The sequence below is a fragment of the Mesoplodon bidens genome, assembly GCF_964165515.1.
Source record: "Mesoplodon bidens genome assembly, chromosome: 9".
In the NCBI taxonomy this organism is placed as follows: domain Eukaryota; kingdom Metazoa; phylum Chordata; class Mammalia; order Artiodactyla; family Ziphiidae; genus Mesoplodon; species Mesoplodon bidens.
This window is the reverse complement of record NC_138166.1, coordinates 8132470-8151330: the sequence shown is the minus strand read 5'-3', so window position 1 is coordinate 8151330 and position 18861 is coordinate 8132470. Positions and strand designations below refer to the sequence as shown.

The following is an 18861-nucleotide window of genomic DNA, read 5'->3' as shown; positions in this document are numbered from 1 at the left end:
AGTATATGTATTTTCTCCAGAATTTATTCTGTGAGCCTTTACAAATCACACTGATGAAGCTGAAAATCAGATAAGGTAGTGTGAATAAACCTGATTTCCAGTATAACTTGGCACCTTCTGAATTGATTGATGGCTCCAGTTTTTCTGAAATGTTAAAGCACTTTATAATTTATAGTTGATATTTGTTAAACGTTACTTTTTATTTCCCCATTTCTGTGTGTGTGTAAGAATTTATTTCAAATGGAACATCTAAATTATTCTAGACACTGAACTAGGACCCTGGTTTTCCATTAATGTTCTCTGTAAGAAAATATTACCTTGTTTTTCCTACCTTTGTTACCTTTGGTGTCAGCACATTTGTTTTGTTTTTAATTTGGAAAAAAGTCTTACTGAGGAAATATTTGCTAAGGATAACAATTGTTTGTTTACTTTTCCGGAAGAAACCCTGGGTTTATTGTAACAAAGCTTAATGTAATATCTTCTTTCTCTTTGTTTCCCTGAAGTTTTTTGGTTAAATAATCTATTCTTCTTTTTTTAAATTTTTATTTATTTGTTTGTTTGTTTGTTTTTAATTTTTGGCTGTGTTGGGTCTTTGTTGCTGCACATGGGCTTTCTCTAGTTGAGGCAAGCAGGGGCTACTCTTCTTTGCAGGGGGCGGGCTTCTCACTGTGGCTTCTCTTGTTGCAGAGCACGGGCTCTAGAGCACAGGCTCAGTAGTTGTGGCACATGGGCTTAGCTGCTCCGTGGCATGCGGGATCTTCCCGGGCCAGGGATTGGACTCGTGTCCCCTGCGATGGCAGGCAGATTCTTAACCACTGTGCCACCAGGGAAGCCCAAATAATTTATTCTTTAAAAGTTGTTACAGTAAAATATATATATATATATATGGTCAAATTAAAAGATGTTACCTTTGTTAACATTTAGGAACGTAAGCATGAACACGTGTGTTGAGGAAAGTAAAGGATAAAAAGAGGACTCTCTATTTTGAGTGAAGTATGTGTTATTGCTTGACAGTACATGTATTTTCAGTACCTGTAGCTATATAATAAATAGCATGGGGCAGCAATGAATCAGAGTCCCTTACTCTGATTTTAGATTTTTGAGGCATTTAACTCTCTGGTAATGTGAGCCTCACGTCACTAGCATCAGTCAACAAATAAATTAAGTTTTTAGTCATGCAGTTTTCAAACACATTTCCAGGTATGTATTACCTACTAATGTCATATAAGAGGAACATGAAAGTATCAGTAAAATATCTGCTCTGGAGTCTCTCAGTTTCAGAACTTCTGGAATCTGGTTATCTCTAAAAAATCAGTATTTACATGGTGTTGTCCGACTGATACGTGTTTCATTCAGCTACCAGTCACCTCCTCATTGTCTCATAACCCATTATTAAATCAGTGCTGGTCTTAAGATTGATAGCATTTTTAGTTTGTGAGAATAATGTAATTCATTTTAGGTCTCTCAGGCTTCCTTTAAAGGGTCTCTGTTCTGCTTTTATGCTATTTTACGTTCTCAATTTTGTAAGCCATTTCAGATCCTTTTGTGAACAGAAATGTTATAGAACAATATTTGACAAATGACTATTGAGTTACTTTAGTCACTGATTTAAGACATTTTTTAGAAAATCAGGTAGTACTAATCAATTACTCTGAGATCTTTAGAGGTATTTGAAGGTATCTGTGTATATGTGTGTATAATTTAGAATTTTGCAGTTTTAAAGCTGCGAGGTTAGTCAGAAATTACCAACAACTCTCTTTTTATACTCCTAACTTAGGATACCCAGAGGACAGTAACAAATGTTTCTGATGAAGTCTCCAGTGAAGAAGGTCCAGAAACAGGATACCCATTGCGCCGTCATGCAGACAGGACTTCCGAGAGCATTCTTCGGAATAGAAAGCCACACCATTATAAGAAACATTACCCTAATGAGGTATATACTTGGCCTTGCATCTGTACATATATATCTATTTTGTATGTTTTTAATTTACAACTTTTTTCAACAAATTTATGATTATTGAAATAACAGATATTTCCCATCAATCTCGATATCTTACTGTTATATGATCTGGACTTACAAAGAAGCGGTTTTAGATTAATGTATTTCACACATGATAGCCACACACTTGTATTCATTTTGTGCATTATTTCTGAAGACTCATACATTGAGTTTGTTGTTTCCTTTTAAAGAAGATCCTGGAGAGAGAATCTGTGAACTCCTATGTTAGTCTTTTCCACGATTTGAAAGGCTTTATAACTTCTAGATTGTAGCAAAGGTATTATTCTAAGTGACTTCCTTCATGTTACTGTCACCAGTTAAGTCACCCATGCTATAAAATTCAATTCCTTTTTCTTCTTTGATTCTGTTTTTCTTTATTAATGTCTGTTTTTCTCCAAACCCTTTTCCAACTTTACCACATCTCTTGAAGTTATTATATCTCTTGAAATATTTAAATAGAAAAAAAATTTCATTCAATTGTATTTTCACATTTTATTCTAAGGACAATACATTGTCTTGCTTGAAGGCACATGAATTACTTTTTACATCACTTTTTTTTTTTTTTTTTTTTTTTTTTTTCTTTTTGCGGTATGCGGGCCTCTCACTGTTGTGGCCTCTCCCGTTGCGGAGCACAGGCTCCGGATGCGCAGGCCCAGCGGCCATGGCTCACGGGCCCAGCCGCTCCGCGGCATATGGGATCCTCCCAGACCGGGGCACGAACCCGTATCCCCTGCATCGGCAGGCGGACTCTCAACCACTGCGCCACCAGGGAGGCCCGTTTACATCACTTTTTGATAAACATTACCTTCTACTCTTTTTGTACTGTATTAGAATATATATTTTTTCTTGATGATTTAGGGTCAAACTTGTGAAAAATCTAATATTATGCTGTGCTGGAATATGAATAGCTTAAGAGTTTTAAGATTAGAAGAGTTACTTGTTCTTTGTACACTCTTTTTTGTGGTTTTATCTCTAGTTAATCTTTCTACGTGACTACAGCTGTTTCTTCTCTCAGTGGCTGCCATTAGAAAGACACTAATGCCAGTATGTCTATTCATTGCCTCTTCTTCCACATTATCTGATGTACCGTTTACTGTTCCTAAGCCAGTTAACCATGCTTGTGAAATTCAAAGTCTTATTCCATGCACAGGTAGAAGTCTGTTGGTCCTGGAAAGAATTCAGGACCTCCTATAGAAGGAGGTCTCCACTCTCCTATAGAATAAATTACTTGGCTTTAGAGGTACTTTTCTCTCCCCTAATCTTTACTTTTCTTGGTTTGCAACTATATTTTGAAATACTGAGATTCTTGAAGGGCAAAACATTATTCTACTGATCTTAACTTTTAAATAAATGTTTCTTAAAATCTTCCAGATTCTAAGTAAGGCTGATAATTAGCTAGTAGGCATTGGTTGTTTTAAATCTTTTTAAACGTGATATAAAAATTACTTAAAAGTAAAATCTGGTCTTCAAATTCTTCATCTGTGAAGTGAGGAACTTTAGACTAGAAAATATTTAAAAAGCTGTATTTCAGTTCCACATTTTTTTACTCTCAAACCACCTTCAAAGTTGTTCTTATTTTTTATTGAAAAAGCAAAACACAACCTCCTTTGAATAAGTAAACTTCAGACAGAGGATTTGTAGCGTTGTTTTGCATCTATATGTATTTATCACTATACTCTTCAAATTACTGGTGATACTGTTTTCTTTTAGGGTGAGGCACAAAGAAATCATTTGGGGAAGCACTTTGTGCAGGGGTAAGACTGGTGGGCCTCACTTTAAGAGTACTGGTCAGGGACCCAGCCATTTGTTGTAAGCCTCCCAGATGTCAGCATCTATAGATATACTTTTTAGGGGCATTTAGTTTTTCAGGAAGAATCATCCAATCTTCCGGTGGCATGGGGGTGGTAGATATTATACCACGCTGTCATGGTGTTTGGCACCAAGGGGGTTGGGGATGAGGTAGTGATCTTGCCATTCAGTGTGTTGGACTTTCTCCTAACCCTCCTCCCTCTTATCCCTCAACCCCCAAACCCTACCCCCACCCTGGTTTCTTGCCTTTTTCTACTATCTACTATATCTGATTGGCTTCTTCCAGCCTCTTGTTGGGAAGATGGTAGAATTACTTGGTTATCTGAGATATAGGAGGTGTCCTGGGGAACCAGTAGCTCTGTTTTAGCACTTGTCCTATTTCCTAGCTCTGTCTTGCTTTGTTTAACTCTGCAGGTATCTTTAATTTTTATTCCCTATTGTGGATTAGCTTTTCATCTGATGAAGGCAGCATTTGATGGAAAGCATAGTGAAGAAACCATGGGCATGGAGTCAGACTACTTAAGTGACTTTGGAAAAATTATTTAACTTACCTGAGTCTCAGTTTCTGCCTCTGTACAGTGGGGAGGGAGGGAGACTGGCCTCATCAGACTGTTAATTTTAAATAAGATTATGCATAATTGCCACGCACAAAGCATTTCTGTTATAAATGTTTATTCCCTTCATCTATTTCAGTTCAAATAAATAAACTTTCTTAATATGATTGTATCCTCAGTTTTAGCTATCTGTCTAAAGATTTGAAATAAGCAGAACAAATTGTATTAAATGAGCTATTAACTTGAGCTGTTTTCTTCAGTTGTAAAATTTCCTATTTTTTTGGCTTAGTTCAGCAATTTGTAGTGAAATTTGAAGTGGCCACTCACTACCTAAATACTGCAGATAAAATTCTGTTTGAAATGTAAGCAATTATAGGCAATAATTTTTAGATTTTACATTTGTAAAATGGCCCACTTATTAATCAGTATTTGACAAAATACATTTATAAAGAATTATAGATATTTCTTTATCCCTGAAATCACCCATTAGTTTCACTTAAACAGTCATCAGGCCTTTAATCCTATTACTTATTTCTGTATCTGATTAACAAGTCTGCATCAGAAATTAGTTATAGATAATAAGATAGTTTTATCAAAAATTTTCGATTAGCAATTACTGATTACTTAATACAGTCTGTGTCTTGCTATCTAATGAAAATTGTTGTGATGAAAACTGCTTATGCTTCAAATATTCTGGTTGACATTAGTGAATCGGAAGTATTTTTGGAGTGCTTTTCATGAAAGAAAACTGACTAATTTTTACCCTTTTCTCTTTCTGTATTTTTTTTCTTTCTTTTTTCATTTTCCTGCTCAGCTCTTTTGGAAAATTTTTACTTCTCCCTCAAACAACCCTCCTCCCACAAATACTCTATCAGTACACTAAATATATATTTAGTATCCCATTCTAATCTCAATAAATTAATTATCAATAATATATCTCATTCATTTAAGACATCTTGTTACCTGTGCTAATGATGGCAAAAAAAAGTAGTGTTTGGTTTCTGTCTTTCATAGACTTATAGTGTATTTGAGAGTTATGATTTATTTGAGGATATGAAATACATGAACATCTAACACAGACAATATTACAGATGCCAGACAACAATGCAAAATTGATCATCAAATGAATATAAATAATAATAACTCGCTTCAGGGACAAAGTAATTGTTCTAAATAGAGAGTACCTTTAAACTAACATTTGTCGAGCGCCTTTGTACTAGGTTTGTATTAAAAGCTACAGTGCTCATTTAATTTTTAATATCTGTTTAAGGTAGGTAGTTTTATTCCCCATTGGTAGATGGCTAAACTAAGACTCAGAAACAAGGTAAGATGGCTCGAAAGGGGTAGAGATGGTATTTTCCTGACACTTTGTTGAGTAGGCTTTAAAGGAGAGTAGGATTACAGTAAGAGGTAGGAACATGATCAGAGACTAGAGTGGCAAAGAGCAAGCTGTGTCTAGAGGCTAAGACGTAGCCCAGTGTCACTGGAGGAGAAGTGGAGAACAGGATCCGAAGTAGCACATTTGAAGGCAAGCATGCTCGGTGAAGGAATGTGAACTTTATGCAGGAGAACAGTGGGAAGCCACAGAAAGATTTTTGTCTGAGGAATGAAAAAATAGCTTCACTGTGGGTAGGTTAATCTGGAAAGAGGGGAAGGCCTTTCAAGTAGGGGTCAGTCAGGAAGGTCTTAGAGCAAACAAGGTGTGAATGATGAAGTCTGAACTGTGGTGATAACATGGGAAATGGAGAGGGGTAAATATAAAATATTTTAAAGTAGTACTGACAAAATCTTAGTGACAGAGGATAGCTAAAAACAAATCCAAAAATTTCAGCATACTTGACTACGTAAGGATGGCTATTACCATTCTTTATTTAGGAAAGATTATTTGGAATTAATTTAAATTAAAATGTAGTCAAAGGTATTTATTTTGTACATTAAAAACTCTTAGGAAAAAGTAAATTGATCAGAAATTATTTAACTTGTGCCTTTTAGTTTTTCACTTTTTTACAATAGATTAAGAAACATGAGTTGGCAGTTATCTTCCTGATATAGATTATTTGTTAATTTTAAATCAATTTATTGAACTTCTGTTTGAAAAACAAAAACAGTAGATACATGAAATCTATTGTTGCTAAAAAAAAAAACTAAGAAAAGAACTCCATTAAACACATCAATTAAAGTGGGTTAACATTCACTGACTATGCAGTCCATATGGATTTAGGCTAGTCTCTGAATTCTGAACTTTGTATAAACTTTAAGAGAAAACAGGCACAACTTTTGCCTGCAAAATAACACTTGAGCTGAGATGTGAAATCAAATTTTGATATGAGGAAATTTTGTTTCTCCTTAAAAAATATTATGTATTTTAATGCTTTGCTATTTATTTCACTGTCATTTGACAGTGTGTGTGTTGTTTTAGCAAAAAGTAGCAATATATATTTCTGATAGAATCCTTTGAGTTGGAAAGGGTACATAAATTGTATTAATGTCAAAGAATATCTTGATTTCAGGATGCCCCTAAATCGGGTACTAGTTGCAGCTCTCGCTGTTCAAGTTCCAGACAGGATTCTGAGAGCACAAGGCCAGAATCTGAAACAGAAGATGTATTATGGGAAGACTTGTTACATTGTGCAGAATGCCGATCATCTTGTACCAGTGAGACAGATGTGGAAAATCCTCAAATTAATCCATGTGTGAAAAAAGAATATAGAGACGACCCTTTTCATCAGGTTGGTTTACAGTGTTGGATTATGTGGGGCTGTAAGTCCAGCTCCTTTGAATGTAAGTACAGATTTTACAGAGGTGAAGAAAAAACTTACAATTAAAATAATGTTCCTATATTATTTTTATTTTCATGTGAGCTGCGGTCTGGCTTCACTGGAACATAGAATCTCAGTATTTGTATAATGATTGTGTCACTCACCTTGTAAACATATATTCCTGAGAAATTGTCAGTTAATAGAGTTTTGTAAGTCAAATTGTACTTTAGATGCATTAGTCCTTTTCTCACTCAGCATACCTCATGGTCAGTTTCATCTATACCTGTGGCCTTAACTCCACCTATAAGATTATAATTCACAAATTCACATCTCATGAGTATCAGATTTGTATCTCCAAGAGCCTATAGTAATGCTATCCAACAGAAGTTTAATGAGAGTTACATATGTAATTTAAAATTTCCTGGTAGTCTCATTTAAAAACATTTAAAAAGGTAGAATTAATTTAAGTATGTTTTGTTTAACCTAATATATTCAAAATATTATCATTTCAACTTATATAACTAGTATGAGAAATAGTAATGAAATATGTTACATTTTTTAATACTTTCTTCAATATCTGTTGTGAACACTTAACAGCATTTGGACTAGCCACATTTCAAGTAATCACTAGCCACATGTGAGTAGGATACCATATTGGACAGCACAGGTCTATAGGATATCTTCATTTGAATGTCCCACCAGTACTTCACATTTACCAAATACTTCGTCTTCCTTCATAAATCTGTTTTTCTTATGAATGACATCTCCATCCACTCACTCGCCAGTTCAGAAACCTGGGGGTTACTCTTCCTTACCTTCTTCTCTCTCTTATCCAACTTCTCATCAAATCTTAATAATAAAACCAACAAGTAAACTCTTAGACAACTAGAGATGGAAGGAAACTTCCTTAATCTGATAAAAGGTAACTGTCAAAGAACCTTCTAAAAACCTGTCATACTTCATGATGAAATTTTAGGATCATTTTTATTAACGTCAGGAACAAGAAAGAGATACCCATTATCACTGCTTTTTCTATCAAAATCCTACCAGCATGTATGTTTGTTTGTGTTTTAGTTGAACTTAGACTGATTTAAAGTCCACATTAAAGAGCAAAATGTCAAGAATAGCAAAAATAAATTTGAAGAACAGAGGACTTTTCTTACTGAGTATAAAAATTTACTTTAAAGGTGTAGTAATTAAGATGGTATGGTACAGCTGTACGCTATAGACTGAATATTATGTCCCCCCCAAATTGATATGTCAAAGCTTAATCCCCAATGTGATAGTATTTGGAGATGGGGCCTTTGGGAAGTGATTAGATCATGAGGGTAGAGCCCTCATGAATAGGATTACTGCCCCTGTAAAAGAGGTGCCTTAGAGAGCTCCCTTTTCCCTTTCGTCATGTGAGGTTACAACAAAAAGAGAGTAGTCTGTGAACCAGGAAGTGAGATCTCACCAGACACCAAATATGCCAGCATCTTGATCTTGGACTTCCCATCCTCCAGAACTGCGAGAAACAGATTTCTGTTGTCTGTAAGCCGTTTAGTCTGTGGTACTTTGTTATAGCAGGCCACACAGCCTCAGTGTGTAAACAGATAGACCAATGGGACAGAATAGAAAACCCAGAAATAGATACCTGTTTGTATGGATCCCTAATGTATGACATAAGTGACATTACAAATCAGTAGGAAAAGGGTGGACTGTTCAGTATATGGTTGTGGGTCAAATAATTATCCAAAGACAAACATTTATTCCAGATAGTTCCTAAGTGTGAAGAAATAAAACTTAAAAATATTTAGAAGAAATTATAGGAAAAAAATACTTGTTACTTTAAGTAAGAAAAGAATTTTTTTCTAGCTCATTAAAGAAAGTTTATTTAAAAATATTTAATGTTTCTTTATTAAAGGAGAACAGGCAGGATATAAGCTCTGTAAACTTTCCGAAGAGAGAACATTGCTAGCATTCCACATGGAGAAATTATTGCCTCGTATGAGAACCAAGCCTTTAGCCTCTTTCACTTTACCGGTGGCTGCGTATGAAATATTTTTCTTACAAGATCATAATGCATAATGAGCTTTTGAAAATTAAAATTGGAGGTGATTTTTTCTCACTGCTTCATTACTATATGAGTCAGGGAGGAGGTTCATGGTTAATTCTCAGGACAGGTTTACCCAAGGCATACCTTGTATCATAAGCAGGGTTTTGCGATGCCTCTCAAATTATACTACATGGAATGTCAGCTCGGGCCACACTGTCCTTCGTAGATAAGCTTTCTTCTCAGATTTTCAGGTACTAGGGTAAAAGTACCAATGGAGGCTTTTGGATTAAGCCCTTTATCTTTTCATCCCAGGCTTCATCCAGCATCAGGAGGGGCTTACGTGTGAATATGGACATCCTAGGGTCCAACACCCAACTTCCTTCCACATCCTTCCAAACCAAATTCCTTGGCCTCTCCTCTGGCCCAGATATATACACACTGGTGGGGTCCCTCTCCAGAGGGACCTGGGCAAGAGGCCTGTGCAGGCCTAGGAAGGCAGCTTGGGACCAGTAGGATAGGGGATTCTAGGTCCCATGGATCCAGAAGGGTATGGGTTCCAGATATGCATATCCCCAACTCTGCAAACTCCTTACTTCACAGGGAGGTGCACCGCCTCTGAAGTGCAGAGCCCAGAAGGGGGAACCTGGCTCCCTCCATCTGGGCTCGTGCTCATCAGATTTAGGAAAACTTGACTTAAACTCTCCCAAAGCCCAAAGCTTGCTGCATAACATCTGTTATTTTCTCCGGGTTTGTGTATTCATGGTCCCCTGCTCTGGCTAATCTCCAGGCAAGTCCTACTTCTGTTTCACCTCACACCAACCCAAATTTGAAATGCTACTACTTGGCACATTTTTAGGAAAAAATATTCTCATATCAAACATCTTATTTTTAGTCAGTTCTACTGAAGACTCAGTGTTGAACAGTTCTGTCTTTATCTCTGCTTCCTCCTTCCAAGGAATAAAATGAATTCTATTCTTGTTATCAGCAAAAGGGTTGTGAGAGAGTATGTGTAATGAGATTGTAACACGTGTGTCTGTACACAAACACGTAACTAAAGTTCAGTAGAAGAGGAACAGACACATGGGGTTCAGCTGAGGCACATTAATGGCAGAATAATTGACTGAAAGTCTACAAGGCACAGAGGGTCCCCAGGGCCGCTGATTCCTGTCCTAAGTCCTAGTTAGAGTTAAGTTTTCCTTGGACACCACAAAATGTTTCTGATGAGAAACACCATCATCCAATCACTACCTTTATTTGAGCTAGCTGGAATTTCCATTCCTTGCAAAAAATACTGGTTTGTTTTTCACTATTTTAAGAAAAGAAATTTTTAATGCTCTTATTGAAAGCTGATGTTAATATAAATCTGCACAACTACTTTGGAGAGCACTTTGTTACTTTATAATAAAATTGAAGGTCTACATACTATATGACTCTTCTCACTCCAAGGATACTTTAGAAGATGGTCACAAGGAGACATATTGAAAAATGTTCATTGCATTGTATGTGATAGTGAAAGATGGAAAATAATGCAATAGCCAACAATAGTAGAATTAATAAATCATGGCATATGATAAAACAATATACAGCAGTGAAATTGAATGAACTCAGTTACATATATCAAAAAGAATAAATCTTGTGAATATAACTTTGAATAAAAAAAGCAAGTTGCAGAATTATACGTACAATATACCATTTATAATGAAGTTTTAAAACATGCAAGGTTATATATTGTTTATGAATAAAAGCATATGCAGTAAGCATATAAAAACATGCAAGGGAATAATGAACACCAAATTTAGGATAATAGATCTGGGGAATCAAAAAGGGAATGAGAGCAGGGAAGGGTACAAAGTAAGTTTCAATTTTGCCTGTAATTTTTGTAAATTAAAATACCTGGAGCAAATGGGGGTAAAATAAATACATGATAAAGCCAAGTATTATTATTCTCGATCTGATTGAAATGTTTCTCTTAAAAATATATCCATTCATTTTGGCTTCAGCTTCAGGAAAACTTTTAGGGGAAAGAAGCTTTGCTAAGAGGGCCGAGGGGTGAAAATGAGGAATGAGGTTTAAGAAGCATGGCCCTGACAGGTTGGAGAAACTGAAGGAATGTTTTGGTCCCCACCTCCTAAATGTGAAGATGTGAGATACTTGAGCACTTATGTGCATAGGAGAAAAAACAGTAGGGAAGAACTGAAGAGGTACAGGAGAAGTTGTTGAATGATTAGGGTTCTGGAGGGGAGGCATGATTCTGCAGGTCGAGGAACACGTCCTCTGCTGAAATAGGAGGAGGAAGAGTGCACGAAGCAGGTAAGACCACGAGGGAGTTACTGCCTGATGATCTCTGTTCTTTGATGTGCAGGAGACCAGGTGGTCTATTAACAGTAAAGAAGTGAGATGATAGGATAAGGGGCTTGTGGATGGTGGTGAAGGCTTGACATTTTCATTTGTGGGAAATGGAGATGGTGGGGAGAGAGTTTGTGTTTGCTTGTGTTCAAGCCAAGTAACACATTAAAAAGAGTCACACTGCCACGTGGTTGAGGGTCCAGTTGGAATCTGAAACTATGAATTTGTAGTTGCCCGTTCTACATAGTTGTATGCTATTCTCTGGAATATAGTTGTAATAATTATAATACTAGCAAACATTTAATAAGCATTTATTATATATCTTCCACTGTGCAAAGTAATCTAGATGCATTGTCTCATACAATCCACATGACCTATAACAATGTAGGTTATTTTTTGTTTCGTAGATGAGAAAATGGAGGCTCAGAGTTAAATAATGCACCCAAAGTCATACAGTGTAGGTGCTAAATAGTTGCTATTCAAGGGACAGGAGAGGGGATGATATGCTGGTTGAAATAATGGATATGGTAAAAATCTAGACATGTTAGATTGAGAAGGAAATGAAACCAAGAAGGGACTGATAGGTTGAAGAATAGGTATGTTCAGGGAAGAGTGTGTTTTGAATTGTGAAGGTTTGAGAGACCTGGTAAGATGAGAGGTTGTGGCTGGAGACTCATTTCAGATGTAGAGCAATGTGTGGTGACAGGGTCCAGGGTGTGGCCATGGGAATAGCAGCAACTCCCTGGAATTTAAGAAGTGAAAAACACAATGAACAATGCATGAGAAAAGGGTGTTGGATGAGTCATCTGTGTATTTATCTAAGTCACAGAGGATAATAACTGGAATTGAGGTTTAGGAGAATGCCTGTGAGCCATTTTCCCAGCAATCCCGTAAGTGGCACAGAGGCAGAAACCATGTGTTGTTTTGCTCCTTGTTGTATCACACAGTGCCTGGTACATAGTAGGTGTTTAATATTAGTTGAGTGAATGAATGAAACAAAATAAAAATTTTTAAAACATGCCAATTAGGCCTTTCTTAAATGATTAAAAAATTTGTTTGAATGAATGCTCTACAGAATAAATTGGTCCTAAATCTGTCACACCTACTCTGTTTCGTTTTTTGGTAAAATAAACATTTTTTAATGTTCTACTCTGCATATTAATTATAGTATTCTAGGTTTACTTTGGTTTTGCTTTTGGATTATATACTTGATTATACACACATTTTGTATTCTCAGGCTCCTAAAAAAATAAGCTCATATTTTCAGCTTTAGCTGAAATTAGCTCCCTTTAATGAAAAGCTGCCTGCTTTTTTTCTTGTTTGACTAAGGTCTGTATTAGGTTTGGAGGACCCTTTTCTGCCTACCATGAAGACTGAAAAATTCCTCCTCCTGTGAAGAAGCACTGAGTATTTGAATCAGTGTGTTCTAGTCAGTATGTCACCAAATTTGTAGTTTTGTTTTATTTTCTTGGTAAATAGTTACTGAAACATTTCTAAAAGAGAAAAATTTTCTCCTGTAGTCACGGCTGAGTATATAATAAAATATAAAGCCACATTCAAGTGAAATTAATTCTTCAGTGGGTAAAACCATATTTTAATGGCTACCGTTCCCACAGGTGGAAACTTCAGGAAAGCAGTTGTCATGGTGAATTTATCTGAAATAAAACATGCTGCCATTTAAAGTGTTAAGGTTTCCAGGCAGTTGTGAATGAACAGGGAGCAAAGCAGTTGAGATTTTGATGAGGATAAAGAGCAACCATTGAAAGTGTTCCAAATTTTAGTTTGAAAAACGTAACTAAGAAGAATCTATGTCATAAAATTATAAAATGGAATGATTTGCTCTGATGTTTTCTTTAAAACTTTAAAAAAAAGTCTCATGTACTGAAGGCAGTACATATTTGTACAATATTTAAAAAATTGTTTTAATATCTTTATTGGAGTATAATTGCTTTACAATGGTGTGTTAGTTTCTGCTTTATAACAGAGTGAATCAGCTATACTTATACATCTATCCCTATATCCCCTATTTTTGAGTACATTTCACACACACACACGCCCCTGTATCTTTTAATTAATTGTTTTAAAATTCTCCAGTTTCTAGTTGCTCTCTACTCTCTTGCCTTTTGCCTTTCTGAAAATAGGAAAATGCTATCAAATGCTAGTTAGAAGGTACTGGGGCAAAATGAGTACTTTCGGAAGTAGAGTGAAGAACTTTTTGATTTCCTATTTCTGTCTCTAGATGTACATTCTTGGTATTGTATGTCTTGCTTCATGTAATTCACTGTTACAGACTGAGAATTAAAAAAAAAAAAAGCCTGTATATCGGTGTTTTAATCTCTTACCTCTGTGGCTTAACACTCTTTCCATTCAGCTTTTCATACTTGTTCTTAGCTTTTTAGTTCCATTATGTTTCATAATTATTAAAGTTCCAGGGAAATTTTGATACATATTTTGGTGCAAATTATTTTTATCCCAAACTAGAGTATTTTGTTTGGGGAAAAATTATAAAATGTAATTTGAGGAATTAAATGGATAGTTAATAACTAGTATTTCATAGCTCTTAAGGCTCTCCAGTAGTGAAATATATACTGTGAAGGTTAATGTATATTAAAATACTATATCTTTGGAACAGATAAATTTTTAGAGAAAACCTCTTGGTAGCCAAATAACTAAATGTAAAAGAGCTTTGCCAGTAGCATAACTACTGGCATTATGGTTTGCCTATATAATTGTTCATAAAGAAAATTAATGTGCAAGGTCAGAATAATTCCCATGTCTATTTTCTTACATATTATTGTATTATTATTTTATACCTTTAACTGAAATGAGTCAATGCAACTTTACTTCCCCTAGAGGAAAATATCTTCCTTAAGTTTACAGAAGCATATCTTTACCATATTTCAATCACGTTTTTGTCCTCAAAGAATATTCTGAAGTAGATTCTTCTGTTCATTGTTAGAAGTTATTTCAATGAAATATATTATAAAAATAACTTAGAAATAATGTAATATAATAAAACAAATTTATCAAATTTATCTCATTCTGGGGCTAATCTTTTAGTGTTATTTCTATCAATATCTGATAATGTAAATATTAGTGTTTTATTAATTTTGTTGCCATCTTTAACCCCCATCTATCCTATTTTGAAGTTTTATTCTTTTAATTATAGATCTGAAACAAACAAAAAACCCCAACTTTAAGTATCTGATTTTTTTGTATTAAAGCTTTCAGTTTTTCTTTTTACCTTTGTCTATTCCTTGAAACTTCGAGAGAGACGTTATTCTAGTTGGGAGAGTCCTTCTATCTCTAGGTGCTTCAGTTTGCAATATCTGCTCCAAGGGGGGAAAAGTTAAATTGATCCTTTGAAGAATTGCTAGATTAAAAAATCAGAAAAGTAACTAAATCAAATATTAAGGGTAAGTTTGTATCTCTTTCTGAATGAGATTGTATCACTGTTTAGTCCTTCAAAGAGGTTCATATCTCAGCTATCATATTCTTCCGTATTGAATGATCATAAGTTGGACAGTCAGTAGTATGAACAATTAGTAATATGAATTTAATGTGCATTTGTCTTTGAACACTTGTATATTAAGAGTTATGTAGACAGATTGACTACTAAGTGCTTTTGCTGACAAATTTTAGAGTATTTTTGAACAGTAGGTTGCCTAATAGATGTTACAGAAAGTTCTTAACTTATGCATTTTTATAAACGTAATTTCTTATGCCATCTGTTCAGTGTATATGCTAACTGATTTTTTTTTTTTTTTTTTTTTTTGCGGTACGTGGGCCTTTCACTGTTGTGGCCTCTCCCGTTGCGGAGCATAGGCTCCGGATGCGCAGGCTCAGCGGCCATGGCTCACGGGCCCAGCCGCTCCGCGGCATGTGGGATCTTCCCGGACCGGGGCACGAACCCACGTCCCCTGCATTGGCAGGCGGACTCTCAACCACTGCGCCACCAGGGAAGCCCACTAACTGATTTTAAGATAGAATTTTTTTTTTTTTTTCTCGTGCAGGCTCAGCGGCCATGGCTCACGGCCCTAGCCGCTCCGCGGCATGTGGGATCTTCCCGGACCGGGGCACGAACCCGTGTCCCCTGCATCGGCAGGTGGACTCTCAACCACTGCGCCACCAGGGAAGCCCTAAGATAGAATTTTCGTGTCATTGAAATTGTACACGATATAGCTTTGTACAGATACATATACTTTTTCTATAAATAAAATGTAAATGCATTCACCAATTTCTGTTTTTTAGTGTAGATAAAATTGGGTGTGTATACAGATATATACACACATATATATCTTATTTATGAAATGCAGTAAATATATTCACCAATTTCTTTTTTTTTTATAGAGTCATTTACCCTGGCTCCATAGTTCCCACCCGGGATTAGAAAAAATAAGCGCTATTGTATGGGAAGGCAATGACTGCAAGAAAGCAGACATGTCTGTACTTGAAATCAGTGGAATGATAATGAACAGAGTGAGTTTTTAAATTTTATTTGTTTAGACAGTGATTATTAATATATTAAATGATGACTGAAATACTATATAACCTACTCACCTCATTTCTTCAACCTGAAAAAGTTAATTTGTATTTAAACCGTGATTTCAACAGTGATTTGTTACCAAATCACTCTTACCTTTTAATGTGTTTCATATTCTGATTAAGAAGAGATGATACAGTCTAAAATTTTCTACTTTTATGTTATTTTTTTTTGCTTTCAGTGGGTCAAATTTAGGGGCTGCTAGATGTATACAAGTGTTGTTGAAAACTTATTTTCCTGTATCATTTATCATGGTTCATTTATTTATTACTACCCAAAACATTAAAAAAAACTGGAAAATTTGTATTGATGCTTGCCTACTTAAATATATGGAAGTAATGCAACTAGTAAAAATCTTGAGTTATCTGAAATATAGAGTACAAATACTATGGATTTTAATTTCAGTTTCTATTATTATTTCTCTTATTAGATCATTACTACTTTTTAAATTTTACCTGATTCCTCTGGACAACTAAGCATGATTTAAGTTGCAATTTTAAATTTCTTGTGTATTGTTAACTAGAACTTTTGTGCACACATTATGTGGGACAGGAATTAAAATAACTGGTTTCAGAAATTGATCTACTTCACGTCCTATTATGTATCTCAGTGTGAGTTATGAAAAGCTATTGACAAGGAGTCCTTAAAGACTTGGATCTAGTTGATATTCTCTACCTTAACTATCTGGGAATTTTTACATACTCTGTAATATCATGATAAAAAGGTAGCTAGATGATATTTAAGATCCCTCCCAGTCCTACCAATTTTATATTTTCCCATTATTTAATTTCCAACTTTCTTTTTTTTATAATTCCCCTGCCCATTTTCCCCCCTCTTATTTAATTTTTACCCCTCTAGCATATAGTCTCTCTTCTGAAATGGTTTCAGAAAAATATATATATATGTGTATATATATATAAAAGGAAATGGTTTTAGAGTTTAAGGACATATCCATTTGTATATTGAACTCTCTGAAGAAAAACACAAATTATAAATTTATTGAGTAAGTGTAATTCTAGATTTTTTCTGTAACTGAATTTAAGTGTATATGAGACCTCATTCTTTTCAATATTGCAGTATTTGTAAGTATTTCTAACTTTTTGTGTGTGTGTGTGGTACGCGGGCCCCTCATCGCCGCGGAGCACAGGCTCCGTGGCCATGGCTCACGGGCCCAGCCGCTCCGCGGCACGTGGGATCTTCCCAGACCGGGGCATGAACCCGTGTCCCCTGCATCGGCAGGCGGACTCCCAACCACTGCGCCACCAGGGAAGCCCTTTCTAACTTTTTAATGAGATAAATAGAATTTTTTTTCAAGATCCCGGTTAAGACCCGTTAGTAAATCCTTTTGCATCTACTTAGTGAATTAGAGATCTGATAATGAAGTGTTTTTAAAAACTGAAAAAATAATGACTTACAGACTTTAAGTAAATTTAAATTTCATTATTCATGTATTAAAACTAATATATTTAAACAAAATTATTTCATATTGCTATAAATAAAATAATGCTTCATTAGGAATTTATTTTGTTTTTTTTTCTTTTTTCCTCTCTCTCTATAAAGGTAAACAGCCATATACCAGGAATAGGATACCAGATTTTTGGAAATGCAATCTCTCTAATCCTGGGTTTAACTCCATTTGTTTTCCGACTCTCCCAAGCTACAGACTTGGATCAACTCACAGCACATTCTGCTTCAGAACTTTATGTGATTGCATTTGGTTCTAATGAAGATGTCATAGTTCTTTCTATGGTTATAATAAGTTTTGTGGTTCGTGTGTCTCTTGTGTGGATTTTCTTTTTTTTGCTCTGTGTAGCAGAAAGAACTTATAAACAGGTGGGTATAATATAGACTTCTGAATAGAGAATATTTCATCGTTTTCATAATATTCAAGGTATTCCTGAAGTATTTTAGAATTTCATTAAATCATTTTGAGCTGCTAATTATTTTCCTATTTTGTTTTTATAATACATAACCAAATAAAATCTTAATAATCCTTATTTTGTTGATTTTTGTTTTTATATGGTAATCTACTTGAAAATTAATTTTTATTTTAATCTTTTTTAGCGATTACTTTTTGCAAAACTCTTTGGACATTTAACATCGGCAAGGAGGGCTCGAAAATCTGAGGTTCCCCATTTCCGCTTGAAGAAAGTACAGAATATAAAAATGTGGCTCTCTCTCCGGTCCTATCTTAAGGTAGAATGGTAGTGATAAAAGTACTCTTAACGTGCTGGCTCCCTCTCATAGTTCCAGTTTCCTTGTCATTATATATGTATGTCTAGATTTATAGTCAGATTTGTACTCATGTGGTGCTATATGGCCACACTTAGTGTTCATTTTGATCCATGTGCAGAAATTCAAAATAAATGTTAAACTGGTTCTTTACAGTAAAACATCTGAAGTCTGAAAGGCTTAAATGCATTTTAGGTGGATGATTCAAGATCAGATTGTCCTAAATTTATCTTTGTTCATAAATCTTACCAACTTCTACTCATTCAAAAGCTAGGTTAAAGATTTTATTTCTACCTAGAATGATTATCACAAGCCAGCAGAGGGAGCCCACTGCTTAAAAAAAGAATAAAAAAAAAAATCTGTCAGTGAGTCGCTGAAGTGGCCTATTACTATTTGGAAATTTTAGCTTGCAATTCTAAGCCATCCTTTTCATGCCATTCTTTTTCCTTAATCTTTTAAAATAACTTTCCTAATTATGGAATTAAGATATAAAAACTCAGGAGGGAAATGGGAAACATCTGAATTAGTTTTAGGAAAACACTTCTTCTGAGCATTATTTGTTGCATTAGCAGTGAATTTCA

At 35.1% G+C, this 18861-nt stretch overlaps 1 protein-coding gene across 2 annotated transcripts in view; it reads left to right on the top strand.

Moving 5' to 3' along the window:
- The window catches only part of PHTF2 (putative homeodomain transcription factor 2), a 121971-nt gene that overhangs the window by 90781 nt on the left and 12329 nt on the right, over positions 1-18861 (top strand). For both annotated transcript variants that reach the window (XM_081243888.1, XM_081243887.1), the window contains 5 exons: positions 1778-1933; positions 6873-7091; positions 15856-15984; positions 17609-17881; positions 18113-18244. In XM_081243888.1, coding sequence (XP_081100014.1) covers positions 1778-1933; positions 6873-7091; positions 15856-15984; positions 17609-17881; positions 18113-18244 — 909 coding nt within the window. The remainder of the gene's footprint in view (positions 1-1777; positions 1934-6872; positions 7092-15855; positions 15985-17608; positions 17882-18112; positions 18245-18861) is intronic.